The 14,925-nt window shown below is 36.0% G+C and overlaps 1 protein-coding gene across 1 annotated transcript in view; it reads left to right on the top strand.

The window, feature by feature from the left end:
* Positions 1-14,925, top strand: part of LOC145666326 (uncharacterized) — a 252,696-nt gene that overhangs the window by 217,032 nt on the left and 20,739 nt on the right. Inside the window, exons 8-9 of the mRNA XM_081733430.1 lie at positions 2,717-2,881; positions 8,582-8,821. Of these exons, the coding sequence (XP_081589556.1) occupies positions 2,717-2,881; positions 8,582-8,821 (405 nt within the window). The remainder of the gene's footprint in view (positions 1-2,716; positions 2,882-8,581; positions 8,822-14,925) is intronic.

Here is a 14,925-nt window from a genome sequence, read left to right on the forward strand (position 1 = left end):
CTCTGCTGCCCAATGTGTATTGTACTAATTTTAGCATCCCATACCGGTAATTTTCATATTTATGAGCCTTCATGTATCCGGAATTCAATTATACACTAGTATAATGCTCGAAGACAAAATTGGTTTTAGTTTCTTTAGATATAACTGGACATGACTGTGGACATATGCAAAACAAATTGGATGAAGTCTTCGAGCATACATATTACCTACCTCGGCCGCCATATTGGATTCAACTTTCGGTTTTTTAAATGGGAATAGATGCAAGTGATGCATCAAATTCATGTACAATTTTCTCGGAAATTCACTGGTGTAGCGAATTTTTCCGTAGCTTCTACCGTTTGCAAGGCATTCCATGTTAAATTTCTTCAGGCACTTCGCAAATAGACATTGCAGAGTAATATCAGTTACGCTTACGTTTTTGACACTGACACAAGTTGCGGATGGGATGAGTTAGACATGCCCTCTCCAATCTTGGAACTGGGAGGCACTGTCCCCCCAATAATCCGACTTGAAATATGTTTTTGGGGGAGAAATGTATTGATTTGTGTCCGATTGCCACGAAGGAAAGTGAGGTGAATTGATGTCCCCCAGAATAAGCCTCAAATCTGCCCGCCTCCCAATGTTGAAGACAACTCTGCTTCCCTAATCCTCTACAGCAGCGTTTCCCAACCTTTTTCAACTTGCGGCACACTACGGGTGTTACTTGGAATCTCGCGGCACACTTATAGATATTACTTGGATTCTCGCGGCACACTTATAGATATTATTTGTAAATATAAAACACAGTGGTATTTTTTCTGTGATTATTGATCTTCTCAGAGAGGTTTTTCCCCGTGGTAAATCATTATGCTTATTTTTCATTCTATTTTAAAAATAGAAAACAATTGCAGTGAAATATTGGACTCAGGTTTTTAAAAATACGCTTTCTTTTTAAAAACTATATCCAACCTTTTACTAAGAAGGAAGATCACTAAATAACGAACGAACAAACAAATCTCTTATACTTTTAAAACACAAATGTAGGTAATTTGTCGAAAGGATTGAATTATATTTTAAATTTTCAAGTTACGAAATCTGCAACAATAAAGAAACAATAATGGTCATAACAATTATAACAAATACATTTTTCAACATTAGAAATGTACAGAACAGTAACCCTGCATGAAACTTAAAATTGTAGATTCATAGTAGAGGTTCATAGTCATGTGAAATACAAATATAAATTTTCCCCTACGTTTGGCAATTTGATTGCTATAAAATTATTAATTTTGCTTCGATTCCTCGCGGCACACCAGCGGCCTATTCACGGCACACCAGTGTGCCGCGGCACACCGGTTGGGAAACGCTGCTCTACAGCATTGTTTTTCAACTTCATAAATATTTTGAACATCGTATTAAAAACAGATTATGGGAACGGTCTTACAACCCCCCCTCCTGTTGTTGAAGACAGATTTGCGGCCCTGGTTTTTGATGTTAACAAATCAAAAATTTCTAACTGGAAAAATACTGTAGGTGTAAACAAACTCTTTACAACACTATAACAAGGAACTATTGTATTACAGTCAAAATGCCTAATGTAAATCCAGATACAATCAGATTTGGGTGAAGATTTGTCATTTCCGTATTGATATTTATGTGTCTGTATGTATGTACGTTCAGAGAATACTTCGTCAACGATAAATCACGTTAAAAATTACATATACACACGTACCCTGTACAACTTTCTATTTGATTCAATATTCGTGAAGCCTGTCATTAACATGCAGTTCCTTGCAGACGGTGCAAGCTACGGTAAAACTCACTACACCAATGAATTTAAAAAAAAAAAATGTACATTAATTTATTTGATGTATCACTTGCACCTATTCCCATTTGAAAAGCCGAAAGTTGAATCCAATATGACGGATCCAAGATGGTGGTCGAGGTGGGTAACATGTGTCAGAGAAGCAGTACTTGATCCAATTTGTTTTGCATATGCTCATATTCACGTCCAGTTACATCTAAAGAAAATAAAAGCAATTTTGTGTCCAAGCGTTATAGTAGTGTATTATTGAATTCCGGATATATGAAGGTCCATCAATATGTAAATTACCGGTATGGGCCGCTAAAATTAGTACAATATACATTGGGCCGCGGAGAGCTTTGCATTTGAATCAATTTTACACGAATCCCTTCACGAATATACTTTGCGAGAGGAAACATTTTGCTTAAACTTGACATGCTATATAGGTGATAAAATAATGATAGTACATTTAATGTAATTTAGCTAATCAAATGAAATTTAGTATGTAAAAATGTTCCGTATGACAGATTTCAGAATGCCAGTTTAGTGGATTGCGCGTATTTTAAATGGTAGATGAAAGCGAACGGCTTAAAAACAGTTCGTGAAAGATGTGGCTTAATATGGCACGGTGTTTCTAAAACGTTATCTAGAAAGTGGTATAATATACTGTAAGTACCACCGTGCTTCAAAGAGTTGAACCTGTTGCTTAGTTGTGCTTAAGTAAATGAAAGATTAAGCTAATATTAGTCTGTGAAGACTTGTATTTTATGTCTGTACTTAACATTTAATTTGTAGAACCAAAATTTTACATAGTCCAATTACAAATAACATGTTTGACAATGTATTTAGAACTATTTATACAAAGTTCAACTTTACGATGTACTTAAAGGGCCTGCATTTGCTATATCGCTAACGGCAAAGTTCTTTTTACAGGTTGTTATGCGAAAACGCCAAAAGGGCTTTACGTATGGACGACGTTGTACTCCAGTTTCATTGGATGCTTATAGTCTCGACAGCGTCTCTGTATACAACAGCGTACGGAGGAAAGGAAATCGTGCATCGAAAAGATCGTACGGAAACCCAGCATTTGATGACCCGGTAAGTTCAATGATTTGTTTATAAGTTTCTATTGAGATTAGGAAAATGATATTTCTTTGTTTAGAAGTTTCTATTGAGATTAGGAAAATGATATTTCTTTGTTTATAAGTTTCTATTGAGATTAGGAAAATGATATTTCTTTGTTTAGAAGTTTCTATTGAGATTAGGAAAATGATATTTCTTTGTTTATAAGTTTCTATTGAGATTAGGAAAATGATATTTCTTTGTTTAGAAGTTTCTATTGAGATTAGGAAAATGATATTTCTTTGTTTATAAGTTTCTATTGAGATTAGGAAAATGATATTTCTTTGTTTATAAGTTTCTATTGAGATTAGGAAAATGATATTTCTTTGTTTATAAGTTTCTATTGAGATCAGGAAAATGATATTTCTTTGTTTAGAAGTATCTATTGAGATTAGGAAAATGATATTTCTTTGTTTAGAAGTATCTATTGAGATTAGGAAAATGATATTTCTTTGTTTAGGAGTTTCTATTGAGATTAGGAAAATGATATTTCTTTGTTTAGGAGTTTCTATTGAGATTAGGAAAATGATATTTCTTTGTTTAGAAGTATCTATTGAGATTAGGAAAATGATATTTCTTTGTTTAGAAGTATCTATTGAGATTAGGAAAATGATATTTCTTTGTTTAGAAGTATCTATTGAGATTAGGAAAATGATATTTCTTTGTTTAGGAGTTTCTATTGAGGTTAGGAAAATGATATTTCTTTGTTTAGGAGTTTCTATTGAGATTAGGAAAATGATATTTCTTTGTTTAGGAGTTTCTATTGAGATTAGGAAAATTATATTTCTTTGTTTATAAGTTTCTATTGAGATTAGGAAAATGATATTTCTTTGTTTAGAAGTTTCTATTGAGATTAGGAAAATGATATTTCTTTGTTTAGGAGTTTCTATTGAGATTAGGAAAATGATATTTCTTTGTTTAGAAGTTTCTATTGAGATCAGGAAAATGATATTTCTTTGTTTAGAAGTATCTATTGAGATTAGGAAAATGATATTTCTTTGTTTAGAAGTATCTATTGAGATTAGGAAAATGATATTTCTTTGTTTAGAAGTATCTATTGAGATTAGGAAAATGATATTTCTTTGTTTAGGAGTTTCTATTGAGATTAGGAAAATGATATTTCTTTGTTTAGAAGTATCTATTGAGATTAGGAAAATGATATTTCTTTGTTTAGAAGTATCTATTGAGATTAGGAAAATGATATTTCTTTGTTTAGAAGTATCTATTGAGATTAGGAAAATGATATTTCTTTGTTTAGAAGTATCTATTGAGATTAGGAAAATGATATTTCTTTGTTTAGGAGTTTCTATTGAGGTTAGGAAAATGATATTTCTTTGTTTAGGAGTTTCTATTGAGATTAGGAAAATGATATTTCTTTGTTTAGGAGTTTCTATTGAGATTAGGAAAATTATATTTCTTTGTTTATAAGTTTCTATTGAGATTAGGAAAATGATATTTCTTTGTTTAGAAGTTTCTATTGAGATTAGGAAAATGATATTTCTTTGTTTAGGAGTTTCTATTGAGATTAGGAAAATGATATTTCTTTGTTTAGAAGTATCTATTGAGATTAGGAAAATGATATTTCTTTGTTTAGAAGTATCTATTGAGATTAGGAAAATGATATTTCTTTGTTTAGAAGTTTCTATTGAGATTAGGAAAATGAAATTTTTTTTGTTTAGGAGTTTCTATTGAGGTTAGGAAAATGATATTTCTTTGTTTAGGAGTTTCTATTGAGATTAGGAAAATGATATTTCTTTGTTTAGGAGTTTCTATTGAGATTAGGAAAATTATATTTCTTTGTTTATAAGTTTCTATTGAGATTAGGAAAATGATATTTCTTTGTTTAGAAGTTTCTATTGAGATTAGGAAAATGATATTTCTTTGTTTATAAGTTTCTATTGAGATTAGGAAAATGATATTTCTTTGTTTAGGAGTTTCTATTGAGATTAGGAAAATTATATTTCTTTGTTTAGAAGTTTCTATTGAGATTAGGAAAATGATATTTCTTTGTTTATAAGTTTCTATTGAGATTAGGAAAATGATATTTCTTTGTTTAGGAGTTTCTATTGAGATTAGGAAAATTATATTTCTTTGTTTATAAGTTTCTATTGAGATTAGGAAAATGATATTTCTTTGTTTAGAAGTTTCTATTGAGATTAGGAAAATGATATTTCTTTGTTTAGGAGTTTCTATTGAGATTAGGAAAATGATATTTCTTTGTTTAGAAGTATCTATTGAGATTAGGAAAATGATATTTCTTTGTTTAGAAGTATCTATTGAGATTAGGAAAATGATATTTCTTTGTTTAGAAGTTTCTATTGAGATTAGGAAAATGAAATTTTTTTTGTTTAGGAGTTTCTATTGAGGTTAGGAAAATGATATTTCTTTGTTTAGGAGTTTCTATTGAGATTAGGAAAATGATATTTCTTTGTTTAGGAGTTTCTATTGAGATTAGGAAAATGATATTTCTTTGTTTATAAGTTTCTATTGAGATTAGGAAAATGATATTTCTTTGTTTAGAAGTTTCTATTGAGATTAGGAAAATGATATTTCTTTGTTTATAAGTTTCTATTGAGATTAGGAAAATGATATTTCATTGTTTATAAGTTTCTATTGAGATTAGGAAAATAATATTTCTTTGTTTATAAGTTTCTATTGAGATTAGGAAAATGATATTTCAAATAGAGTTTTGTTTTTTTCTAATAAACACATAAAACTGTGTTTGAAATCAATTTTCATAATGGTTTCAGGAGTACCTTTGTACACAATTTTTTCCTTAACATTTTGTTTGTTGGACTCTTAAATACTACTCAAACTAACGAAAACCAGGCATATGTTTTATGTTATATATTTCTCCGTTCAGTTTGTGAAATTAATAAGTCTTTCTGCAGAAGTGAGTGTCACATTCCACTCCGTTTTCAGAGCTCCGCTTCGGTAACAAACTATAGTAGTCGCAAGGAGTCATGAAGCTTGACCTAGATCTACCAATTAGAGCACTCAATAGAACGCAAGGATATATCCCAGTTGTGAACCCTTGTCCATGACATTTTGCCAGTGTTGTCTCTCGCGCTATACAGATAACATCTCCTTAGGGTACAGTGTTGCCGATTGTAACTAAGATTAGTTTTTTTATTGTACGGTGTTACAATACGACTAATACGGTGTTGTTTTATATTTTATGCCATTTTTATTGTTACCATGTAATTCGAATAATTGTAGTGTTCTTGTTATAATTCTTTAAGTGATGTTTCCTAGTCACTCGTTCGTTGTTTCACTTTTTCACAAGTGTGCGTTTGGAAGGCAGCTCCACGAATCGTACCGAATTCTTCCGATGCATCACACGTGAGGCAAAGCAGTTCGATGATTTCTGTAAAGCCGAGACTCGACTATAAGTATCTCCTTTATATACCTTTCATATACACCAGTACAAAATACGGTGTTTCTAATCGTAATAATCGTATAGATATACCTTTCATCTCTATTTTCGAGTGTCATCTCATACTGATTGTGGCCCCTCGTAGTCAACTGACGGACATTTGCACGTGGTTCCAAGGTTTAATTTCCAGCTGCAGTATTTGCATCAGGTACAATCCCAAATGGTGGGCAAGGGCTTTCTTTCAGCACTTGCCCATGTTTTATTTTCCCTTGATGCAGAAAGGAATTCAATCAATCGATCAATCAATCAAGTAACAATTGATTCAATCAAAGGAGAGATCAAAACATATTTATAAAGGTAACCACGAAAGTTCTGTCGCTTTTTGTGGAGGTCTGAAATTCATTGGCCCTCACACCGTGAGTTCAGTGTGAATGGAGATAAGGCGAACGTCAGTTGTTGGTGTAGGTATATCCAACATCTTATCTGGTTGTGCCAATTCAGTTACAACGTGAAGTTGGGTAAGGACAGAGTGAACATGGGACCTCCACAGAGCGTCATAAGGGCGTGTATGCTATACGACTTCAAACTAGGGTCAAACGCCGCTGCAGCGGGGCGAAAGATATGCAAGGCCTTTGGTAAGGGTGTCGCGACTACGCGAACAGCGGTGGTTTTACAAGTTTAACGACGGTGACGAAACATTCGAAGATGCACCACCTACTGGAAGACCAACAAATGTACAAAATAAAGATCTTCAGGTAGCAATTGAGGCGAACAGTGGCCAGACATGTGAGTAATTGAGACTACAATTCAGTGTAAGTGCAAAAAGCATTTGGCAGCACCTCCACCAACTTGGGAAGCACCACATATTGGGTCGATGGGTCCCACATGATTTGACTCCGGCCAGAAGGCAACGCGAGCAGACACATGTGTTTCTTTGCTGTCTCGTCTGAGGACGGAGCCATTTCTGGGCAGGGTGTTGGCATGTGATGAGAGGTGGGTCCTGTACGAAGCTTCACGGCGCCGTCATCATTGGTTAGCATCCCATGAACCGGTTCCAAAACACCAGAAATTAGCATTGCACCAGAAGAAGGTCCTACTGTGTGTTTGGTGGACTGCTCGCGGCATCGTGCATCGGAAACGGCTACCAACTGGTCAGAGCATCAATGCAACTGTGTATTGTCAACAGTTGAGCCGTGTTCAAGAAAAATTCAAAACTGGAGCCAGCACTTCTGAATCGCAAAGGGGCCCTCCTGTTACAGGACAACGCAAGCTCCACGTGACTAGGATGACCCGGGACACCATTCTACGCCTTGGATATGAAACACTATTGCATCCGCTTATCAGTAGTCCGGACGTTTCACCGTCCGATTATCAGATGTTCCATTCCTTGGACAATCACCTTAGAGAACGCCAGTTCAAATCCCTATTAGAGGTGCAAGTTGCACTTGATACCTTCATCGCTTCAGTGTCCACCATTTTCTACGGCGATGGAATCCATGGCTTTCCAGAACGTTGGCAGAAGGTCGTCGATGCTGATGGGGACTATTTTTTATATTTCAGGTATGTCTTAGGTGACTTATCGATGTTCGAAGGTGGTGGGTGAAAAAGCGACAGAACTTTTCTTGGTTACCTTTATAATTACGGTAGCATGGAATACCGTAATTACGGTAGTATTTTTTAATATTGGTTTCCATTTTTGCTAATATCTTGAATTATTATTGTGGAACAAACTTTAAAATTTCTTTTGAATTAAGTCATTGTAGATCCACAAATTGATTAAATCGAAAATTCTTCCTGTACTTGCAACCCTCTTCACCCAGAAAATGACTTATAATCATCCAGAGGTGTTAAATTGTGCTAATGTAGTTTCCAATCCTTAACCACATTGACGTCAATGAAATATCCTCACCATCTTCGACATGATGTTGATATCCAGGGAATCACTCAAGATTTTGATTTTGTTCAAGATTGTCGAACGCTAATAAATTATTTCGTTCTTCTGAGTTTTCAAAATTGTTTCAACGAATGTGTTGTCTTGTAACACTTTTATTTAAACAAACATGAACATTAATATAAATAGAAAATAACTATACGACGTTGTTTCTATGTGGGAAATGAAAACACACTTGCATTGCACACTCAAAAGAATTACAAAAGTGTAGTATATATATATTATATATAATTTTAACAGTCATTTTGGCTTTATATGTTTCTATTAATTTGTTAAGTATGTTAATATACATTGTTATGCATAACTATAGTTACTCCTATTGTGATAATAATTACTTTTGTCTTTCCAGAATGCACCGTCTCATCCAATGAATTTCGCTGGACTTGCCAACTTCAGTTCTGACCGAGACGCTTTGGACGAAGAGTTTAAGATGATTCCGCAGTGTATGCCGAAGATGGACGAGTTGCCGGAGGGCGCCGAGACCAAGAACCGTTACGCTAATGTTATTCCGTTACCAGAGACGAGAGTCCACCTGACACCCTTAGATGGAGACCCTCTATCGGAATACATTAACGCAAATTATATTAAGGTTAGCAAATTACTATATATTAAGGCCTTTGCATTAGTTCACTGTAAAAAGTGAATATTTCGTTGAGTAGAATGTTTCCATTAGTTTCGCGTTTTTTTCACAATTTCCAAGTATCTGCAATTAAATAGGAAAAGTACCTGAAAGATATACTTTTATATTTTAGTACTTTCTAAGTGTTAGACAGCTATTAGGGCTAGAAACAAGATTCTTCTTAAGTGATTGCTATGCTTCTATGTTGTATAATGTTTCGTGTTAAGATAATTGATACCATTAGATGAGTAATACCAGTATGTCATGATTATTCTAGAACAATAACGCTAGTTAGTAACAATACACAAGTTACAAGTGAATGTAGTTTCGCAGTGCTAACTATAGATGTTGTATCCATGTCAACTAGTAAGCCCGGTAGCCTAAACCTTTCGTACAATCAGTGTCGAGTTTGAACGAGTTGTGACACGTTTATTTCCAGAAACAGTTAAGAGTGTCTGTCGCGCTCCAACATTAAGGGCCTTCACTATAGCAAAATTAAACTACCGCTAATTTTAGAGTTTTTCTGTAATATCTTGAAAACAAATAAAACTATTCGAAAAGCAGAAACGTAGTGACCTAGACAATACGATTTTGCATGCAATACCGTTATGTCAACTCATCCATCTGCTTTCGATTTGCACCTGTAGATAGATTTAGCATCTCTTGCGGGTTCTGTAAATAGCGGCATACCAAAAGCAAATAGGTGAATTGTGGTAAAGGTATCAGATGCAAAATCGTATTGTCTAGTTCATTACGTTTCTGCTTTTCGAATATTTTTATTTGTTTTCAAGATATTACAGAAAAACTCTAAAATTAGCGGTAGTTTAATTTCGCTGTAGTGAAGACCCTTAAGTTTTGTTCTAAGCTCCAAAAAAGTGCCAAAAAAGCCCACGAAATGTCAAAATCAGTGTATTGGGATGAAGTGTCGGCATTGAAGATTGTTTACAAGTGGTATGAGCGATTCAAAATCGGCAAAGAATCAGTTAAAGACAAGCAAAGATCGAGACGTCCTTGGACGTCAAAAACAGATGAAAGCGTGTAAAAAAGTGGGACAAATGATTTGTTCAAACAGGCGAATAACGATCCGAAATCTTTCCGAAAAACTAAACATGTCGTATCGGTCCGTGAAAAACATTTTAACCGCCTATTAAATCGGCAAATGGCTTCCTTCGTCACCATGAAAACGCGCGAAGCTACAGCTTGCTTTTAATCCGCGAGTTTTGGGCCGAAAAACTATTCCTATCAGTCCACACTTGCTGTGCTCTCCAGATATAGCACCAACCGACTTCTGGATCTTCCCAAACATTAAAACCGTGCTTAAAGTGAGAAGTTTTCACTCCATTCCTGACATTGAGAGGGCCATGACAGAGCAGCTGAACACCCTTCCGAAAGAAGACTTCCATAAATGCTTCCAGTCATGGATTCAACATTGGAATAAGTGCATTGCTAGACAAGGACAGTACTTTGAAGGAGATTAAATCAAATTCCATGTAAGCTTATTACTTTGTCTCTAATAAAATTATTCACCTTACTTTTTGATCACACCTCGTAATACTATGCTTAAACAAATTGAATAACTGAAAATGTTAAAATGCAAACGAAAATAAAAATAGAAGTAGAACAAAATAATATGAATAATAATTTCCCTAATCCAACAACAATAAAACAGTTTTTACATTATTCGGTGTAAGCTCTAAATTGCGATAAACAAAGCCACGTGAAACTAAATCTCGCTGATTTGCTTTTGTCCTACCGACGCTTGTACTCCTCCGCAAAATAGTTCATGTGATTGCATTATTACTTTTACTATGAAGCTTCATATAAAACTGGTATATTATTATAAATGACAAAAATATAATACGGATTATCTAATAATACTGCAATCGAGTGTGGCTAATGAAACAATAGAAATAAACACTAAGCATGCGCAGTAATTATGGCGCCAACTCAACTGTGGACGGGTGTTCTGCTTTTAAAGTCTGAAAGATGACTGGTATGAATCCCGGTTCCGCGAGTGTTGTGGTGAAACACCAACAAGGCAAACCTTTACTCACTAAGCAACAATTGTTTACGAGCGAAATTCAAATACTTTTTTTTTTTTATCTTTCGAGTTTCTTTTCTTTCTTTTCTGCTGCTGCTGTAAATATCTGGACAACATGAGACAGTATTGTCAAAATGCACGTGTATAATTTGCTCCTCCCCGTGGGGAGTGGGAGTGATACATCACTAGCCAATCGTATTTGTGACAAGCGGAAGGATACAAATATTTTGTTTATCGGAGTTTAGAGCTTACGCTGAACAAAGTATAGATATACAGTTGATTTCCTAAATCAAAAGTTACAATATGTGATGCCTAAAATACATTAAAATCCTTTAAACGATTGATCAAGCTGCAGCCTTTGGCAGTAACTATTTAGTTACATGTACATTCATCTTGAGATAGGGAACATGTATAATTTATAATAGTTTGTCTAACCAGAATTCTTTCAAACTGAAGCCTTTGGATTCAGTCGAGCTGACGGTTCTACCAAATAGAGAATTTATAGGTAAAATACGATGCGAAACACTTTTTGTGAAGGAATCAGAATGTGAATATAATTAATTACTGTCGTGCACAGCGTATTGAAATGAATTTTGAGTGATAGTGAAAGTATTGCATGTGCAAGTGTGCTCTTCCACTATCCTCGTTTATGCGTATACCCCTTTTATCGATCTTCAGCTTCCTCTTTTAACTAGCAATATTTTCTCCTATGTTTCAAATCATCGATCCGCTGTAGTCTTCTTCTTCCTATTCCTCGCTTCCCTTCCATCTTCCCTTCTATGGCGGTATGAAGAAAACAATTTCTTCGCAAATGTGTCCAATCCAATTCGCCTTTCTACGAAGGATGGTAGCTAGAAGTGTCCTCTTCTCTCCGATTCGTTTTAAAACCTCTTCGTTTGTTGCTCTTTCTCACCGTTTTATGTTCTTCATCTTCCTCCAACACCACATTTCGAAGCTCTCTAAATATTTCTTCTCTAACTTCCACTTCAATAATGTCCAAGTCTCTGTACTATACAGTCCAATGTTCCATATATATAGCACTTGACCAACTTCTTCTTAAGTCCAATATCGAGCTGCTAGTTAAGAGTAATCTTTTCTTGTTGAATACTGCTTTAGCTATGGCAATTCTTGACCTGATCTCTTTGGTGCAGTACGCGTCTTTCGTCAAAATACTTCGCAGATACTTGAAATTATCGACCTCTTCAAGTTCTCTTTGTTCTACTCTGATCCGTAAGGGCGTGTTTCCATGGGATATTCTCATGACTTTCGACTTTTCGATATTAATTTCCATTCCATACAGTTTTCCAGTGTCAACTATTTTGTCAATCATCTCCTGTAGTCCTTCTTCGGTTCTAGCTATAATAATTGTATCATCTGTATACCTGATCTTGTTAATGATCTGCCCTCCAATCTTGAAATCTCCAATTTCTAGGGATGCGCACGAGACAAGATTTGTGGCTTCTCGTCTCGAAAATTAGCTGTAAAAGTTGTGTCTCGACTCGAAAAATGTGTATGTCTTTATTGGAAGAGCCGTGTCTCGACTCGACTTTGTCAGGAAAATTCTGTCTCGACTCGTCTCGTGCGCATCCATACCGATTTCCATTAATGCTTCCTTCCTCAAGCATTCACTGTAAATGTTGAATAACTGGTCCGACAAACTACATCCTTGTCTGACTTCTCTTTCAAATTCCACACTATTGGTTTCTCCTTCATTCAAGCGCAACTTCACCCGTTGTCGTATGCACAGGTTTTGAATGAGTCGTCGATCTCTCCTCTGGAGTTGACTCCGATTTTTTAAATGTATTTTCAGAAGTTTCGTCCAATTGACTCGGTCGAAAGCTCATCGCCAGTCGATGAAACACAAACACAACTCTTCTTTTACATCAAGAATTCTTTCTGATATAATTCTCATCAATCCAATAGCATCTCTGGCGCCTTTCCGGAATCTGAATTGATCTTCTAACCTTTCATCTATCTTATTTTCCAGCCGCCTGTTCAGTATTAGGGATGGCCACGAAGTTCTGGCTTCGGCGGAACCGGTTCCAGAACCGGATTTTAGAAACCGGTTCCAGCACTGGATCCGAAAACCCGGTTCCAGAACCGGATCTTAGAAACCGGTTCCAGATCTGGATCCGAAAACTCGGTTCCAGACCTGGATCCGAAAGTCCCCAAAGACCCGTAAAGGAGGCACAAAGTTCACCTTCAAAACACTGCAAAGAGGACCACGCGCTTCTACTCTCCCCGCCCAGACCCGCTTGTACCTCCAGAAAAAATTTTTGGTTCACCAGTGGGTGTTTAGCCAAATGATTTTGCCAATTTTCCTGTTTGGCCAATGAGTTTGCCAGTTACCCAGTTTGTTTAGCAAAATGAGACAAACGGCCGCCGCCTGGGCGCCTGCCTATCGATTCCACCATTTCATCTAGCACACTGTTCACAGCCTGCCAGCAGCTCGGGTTTAGCCGTTTAGCGTAGGGATGGCCACAAAGTTTGGGTTCCGGCGGAATCGGTTCTATACCCGGATCCGAAAACACGGTTCCAGACCTGGATCCTAAAAACCGATTCCGAAACCGGATTTTGTAGAACCGAATCCGTTGAGAGCCGAAAACTATTTCCACCAGGAAGCGATTCTAGCCATCCCTATTCAGTATGCGTGCAATGATCTTTCCAGTGTGGGAAATCAATCTAATGGCTCTGCGATCGCTGCACTTCTTTGCTTGCTTTTTCTTGGGCAATGCAATCATTGTAACATCAAGAAAATCCTTTGGCCATTCTCCACTTACGTAGATATTGTTAATAAGTGAAGTCAGTACTTTCATTGCGTTGTCTCGTAATTCCTTGAGCAAATCTACTGGTATGTCGTCGTCTCCAGTGACTTTTCTCCTTTGCATGTCTTTGATTGCTTGTGCTACTTCACTTTCCAATATACTGGGTCTTTTTTCATCATCATGCACCTATTCCTGTACTTCGATCGCAATATCTTTGGGGCGGTTCTTCTGATCATACAGATCTTTTATGCACTCCTCCCAAATTCTAAGGATTCCTTGATGGTCAGTGATCACATGACCTTTGATCTTCGATTCCAAACGTTCGTATACTTTTGTTGGCTTTTCCTACTAATTCTTGTGCTTTCTGATACATCAGTCTATATCTGCCGCGCCGTTGAAATTCCAATATTTCTTCACATACCCGTTTCATGTACTTTTCTTTGGCTTTGTCCATTTTTCTTCTCAATTCATTATTCAGCCTTCTGTATTCATTGACGTCCGTGTTTTTTGCCCTTCTGCGTTTTCCTCCATCTTCTTAAGCATAGCTCCAGTTATTCATGATTTTCTCGGTGTTCTTTCCATTTTGCCAATGTTATTGTGGACTGTGTCAAGTAGAATCTGTTTAACTTTTCCCCAATTATTCTCTATATTGTCAACCATATCGCCCATTGCACAGATTTTTCTTTAATCTCTTCTTTCACATCATCATCGACATTTCTTAGTCGCTTTAAGTTCCATTTTCGATTTCTCCTCCCATTTTTCTTGATCGACTTTAACCAGGTTTGCACTTCCGCCACCAGGAGATTGAGATCCGAATCAATGTCCGCTCCTGGCAGTGTCTTCACGTCTCGTACACTATTCCTGAAACTTGCTTCACAAGAATGTAATCGATTTGGTAGCGTTTCTTATCTCCTGGACTTTTCCACGTGTACAGCTTGGTTTTTGTTCTCTTAAACCACTTGTTCATCATCACTAGATCATGTTACCTACAGAAATCGATAAGCATTTGACCTCGTTCGTTTCTTCTACCTAGTCCAAATGGTTTTACTACTTTATTCTCAGCTCCTTCTCCTACTACGCTGTTGAAGTCTCCCATTATTATGGCATTGACCTTACCTTTTCCTTCCTGATGCAAAATGTCACTGATTGGATCATACATTACTTCTACTCCATTATCATCATGGTCGGTTGTTGACATATACACTTATATTATCACAATATCCACTGGTTTTGCATGTAGTTTTAAAACATCAAACGATCACTGCAGC

This window comes from Thermobia domestica, chromosome 12, assembly GCF_964235325.1.
Source record: "Thermobia domestica chromosome 12, izTheDome1.hap1.1, whole genome shotgun sequence".
Classification (NCBI taxonomy): domain Eukaryota; kingdom Metazoa; phylum Arthropoda; class Insecta; order Zygentoma; family Lepismatidae; genus Thermobia; species Thermobia domestica.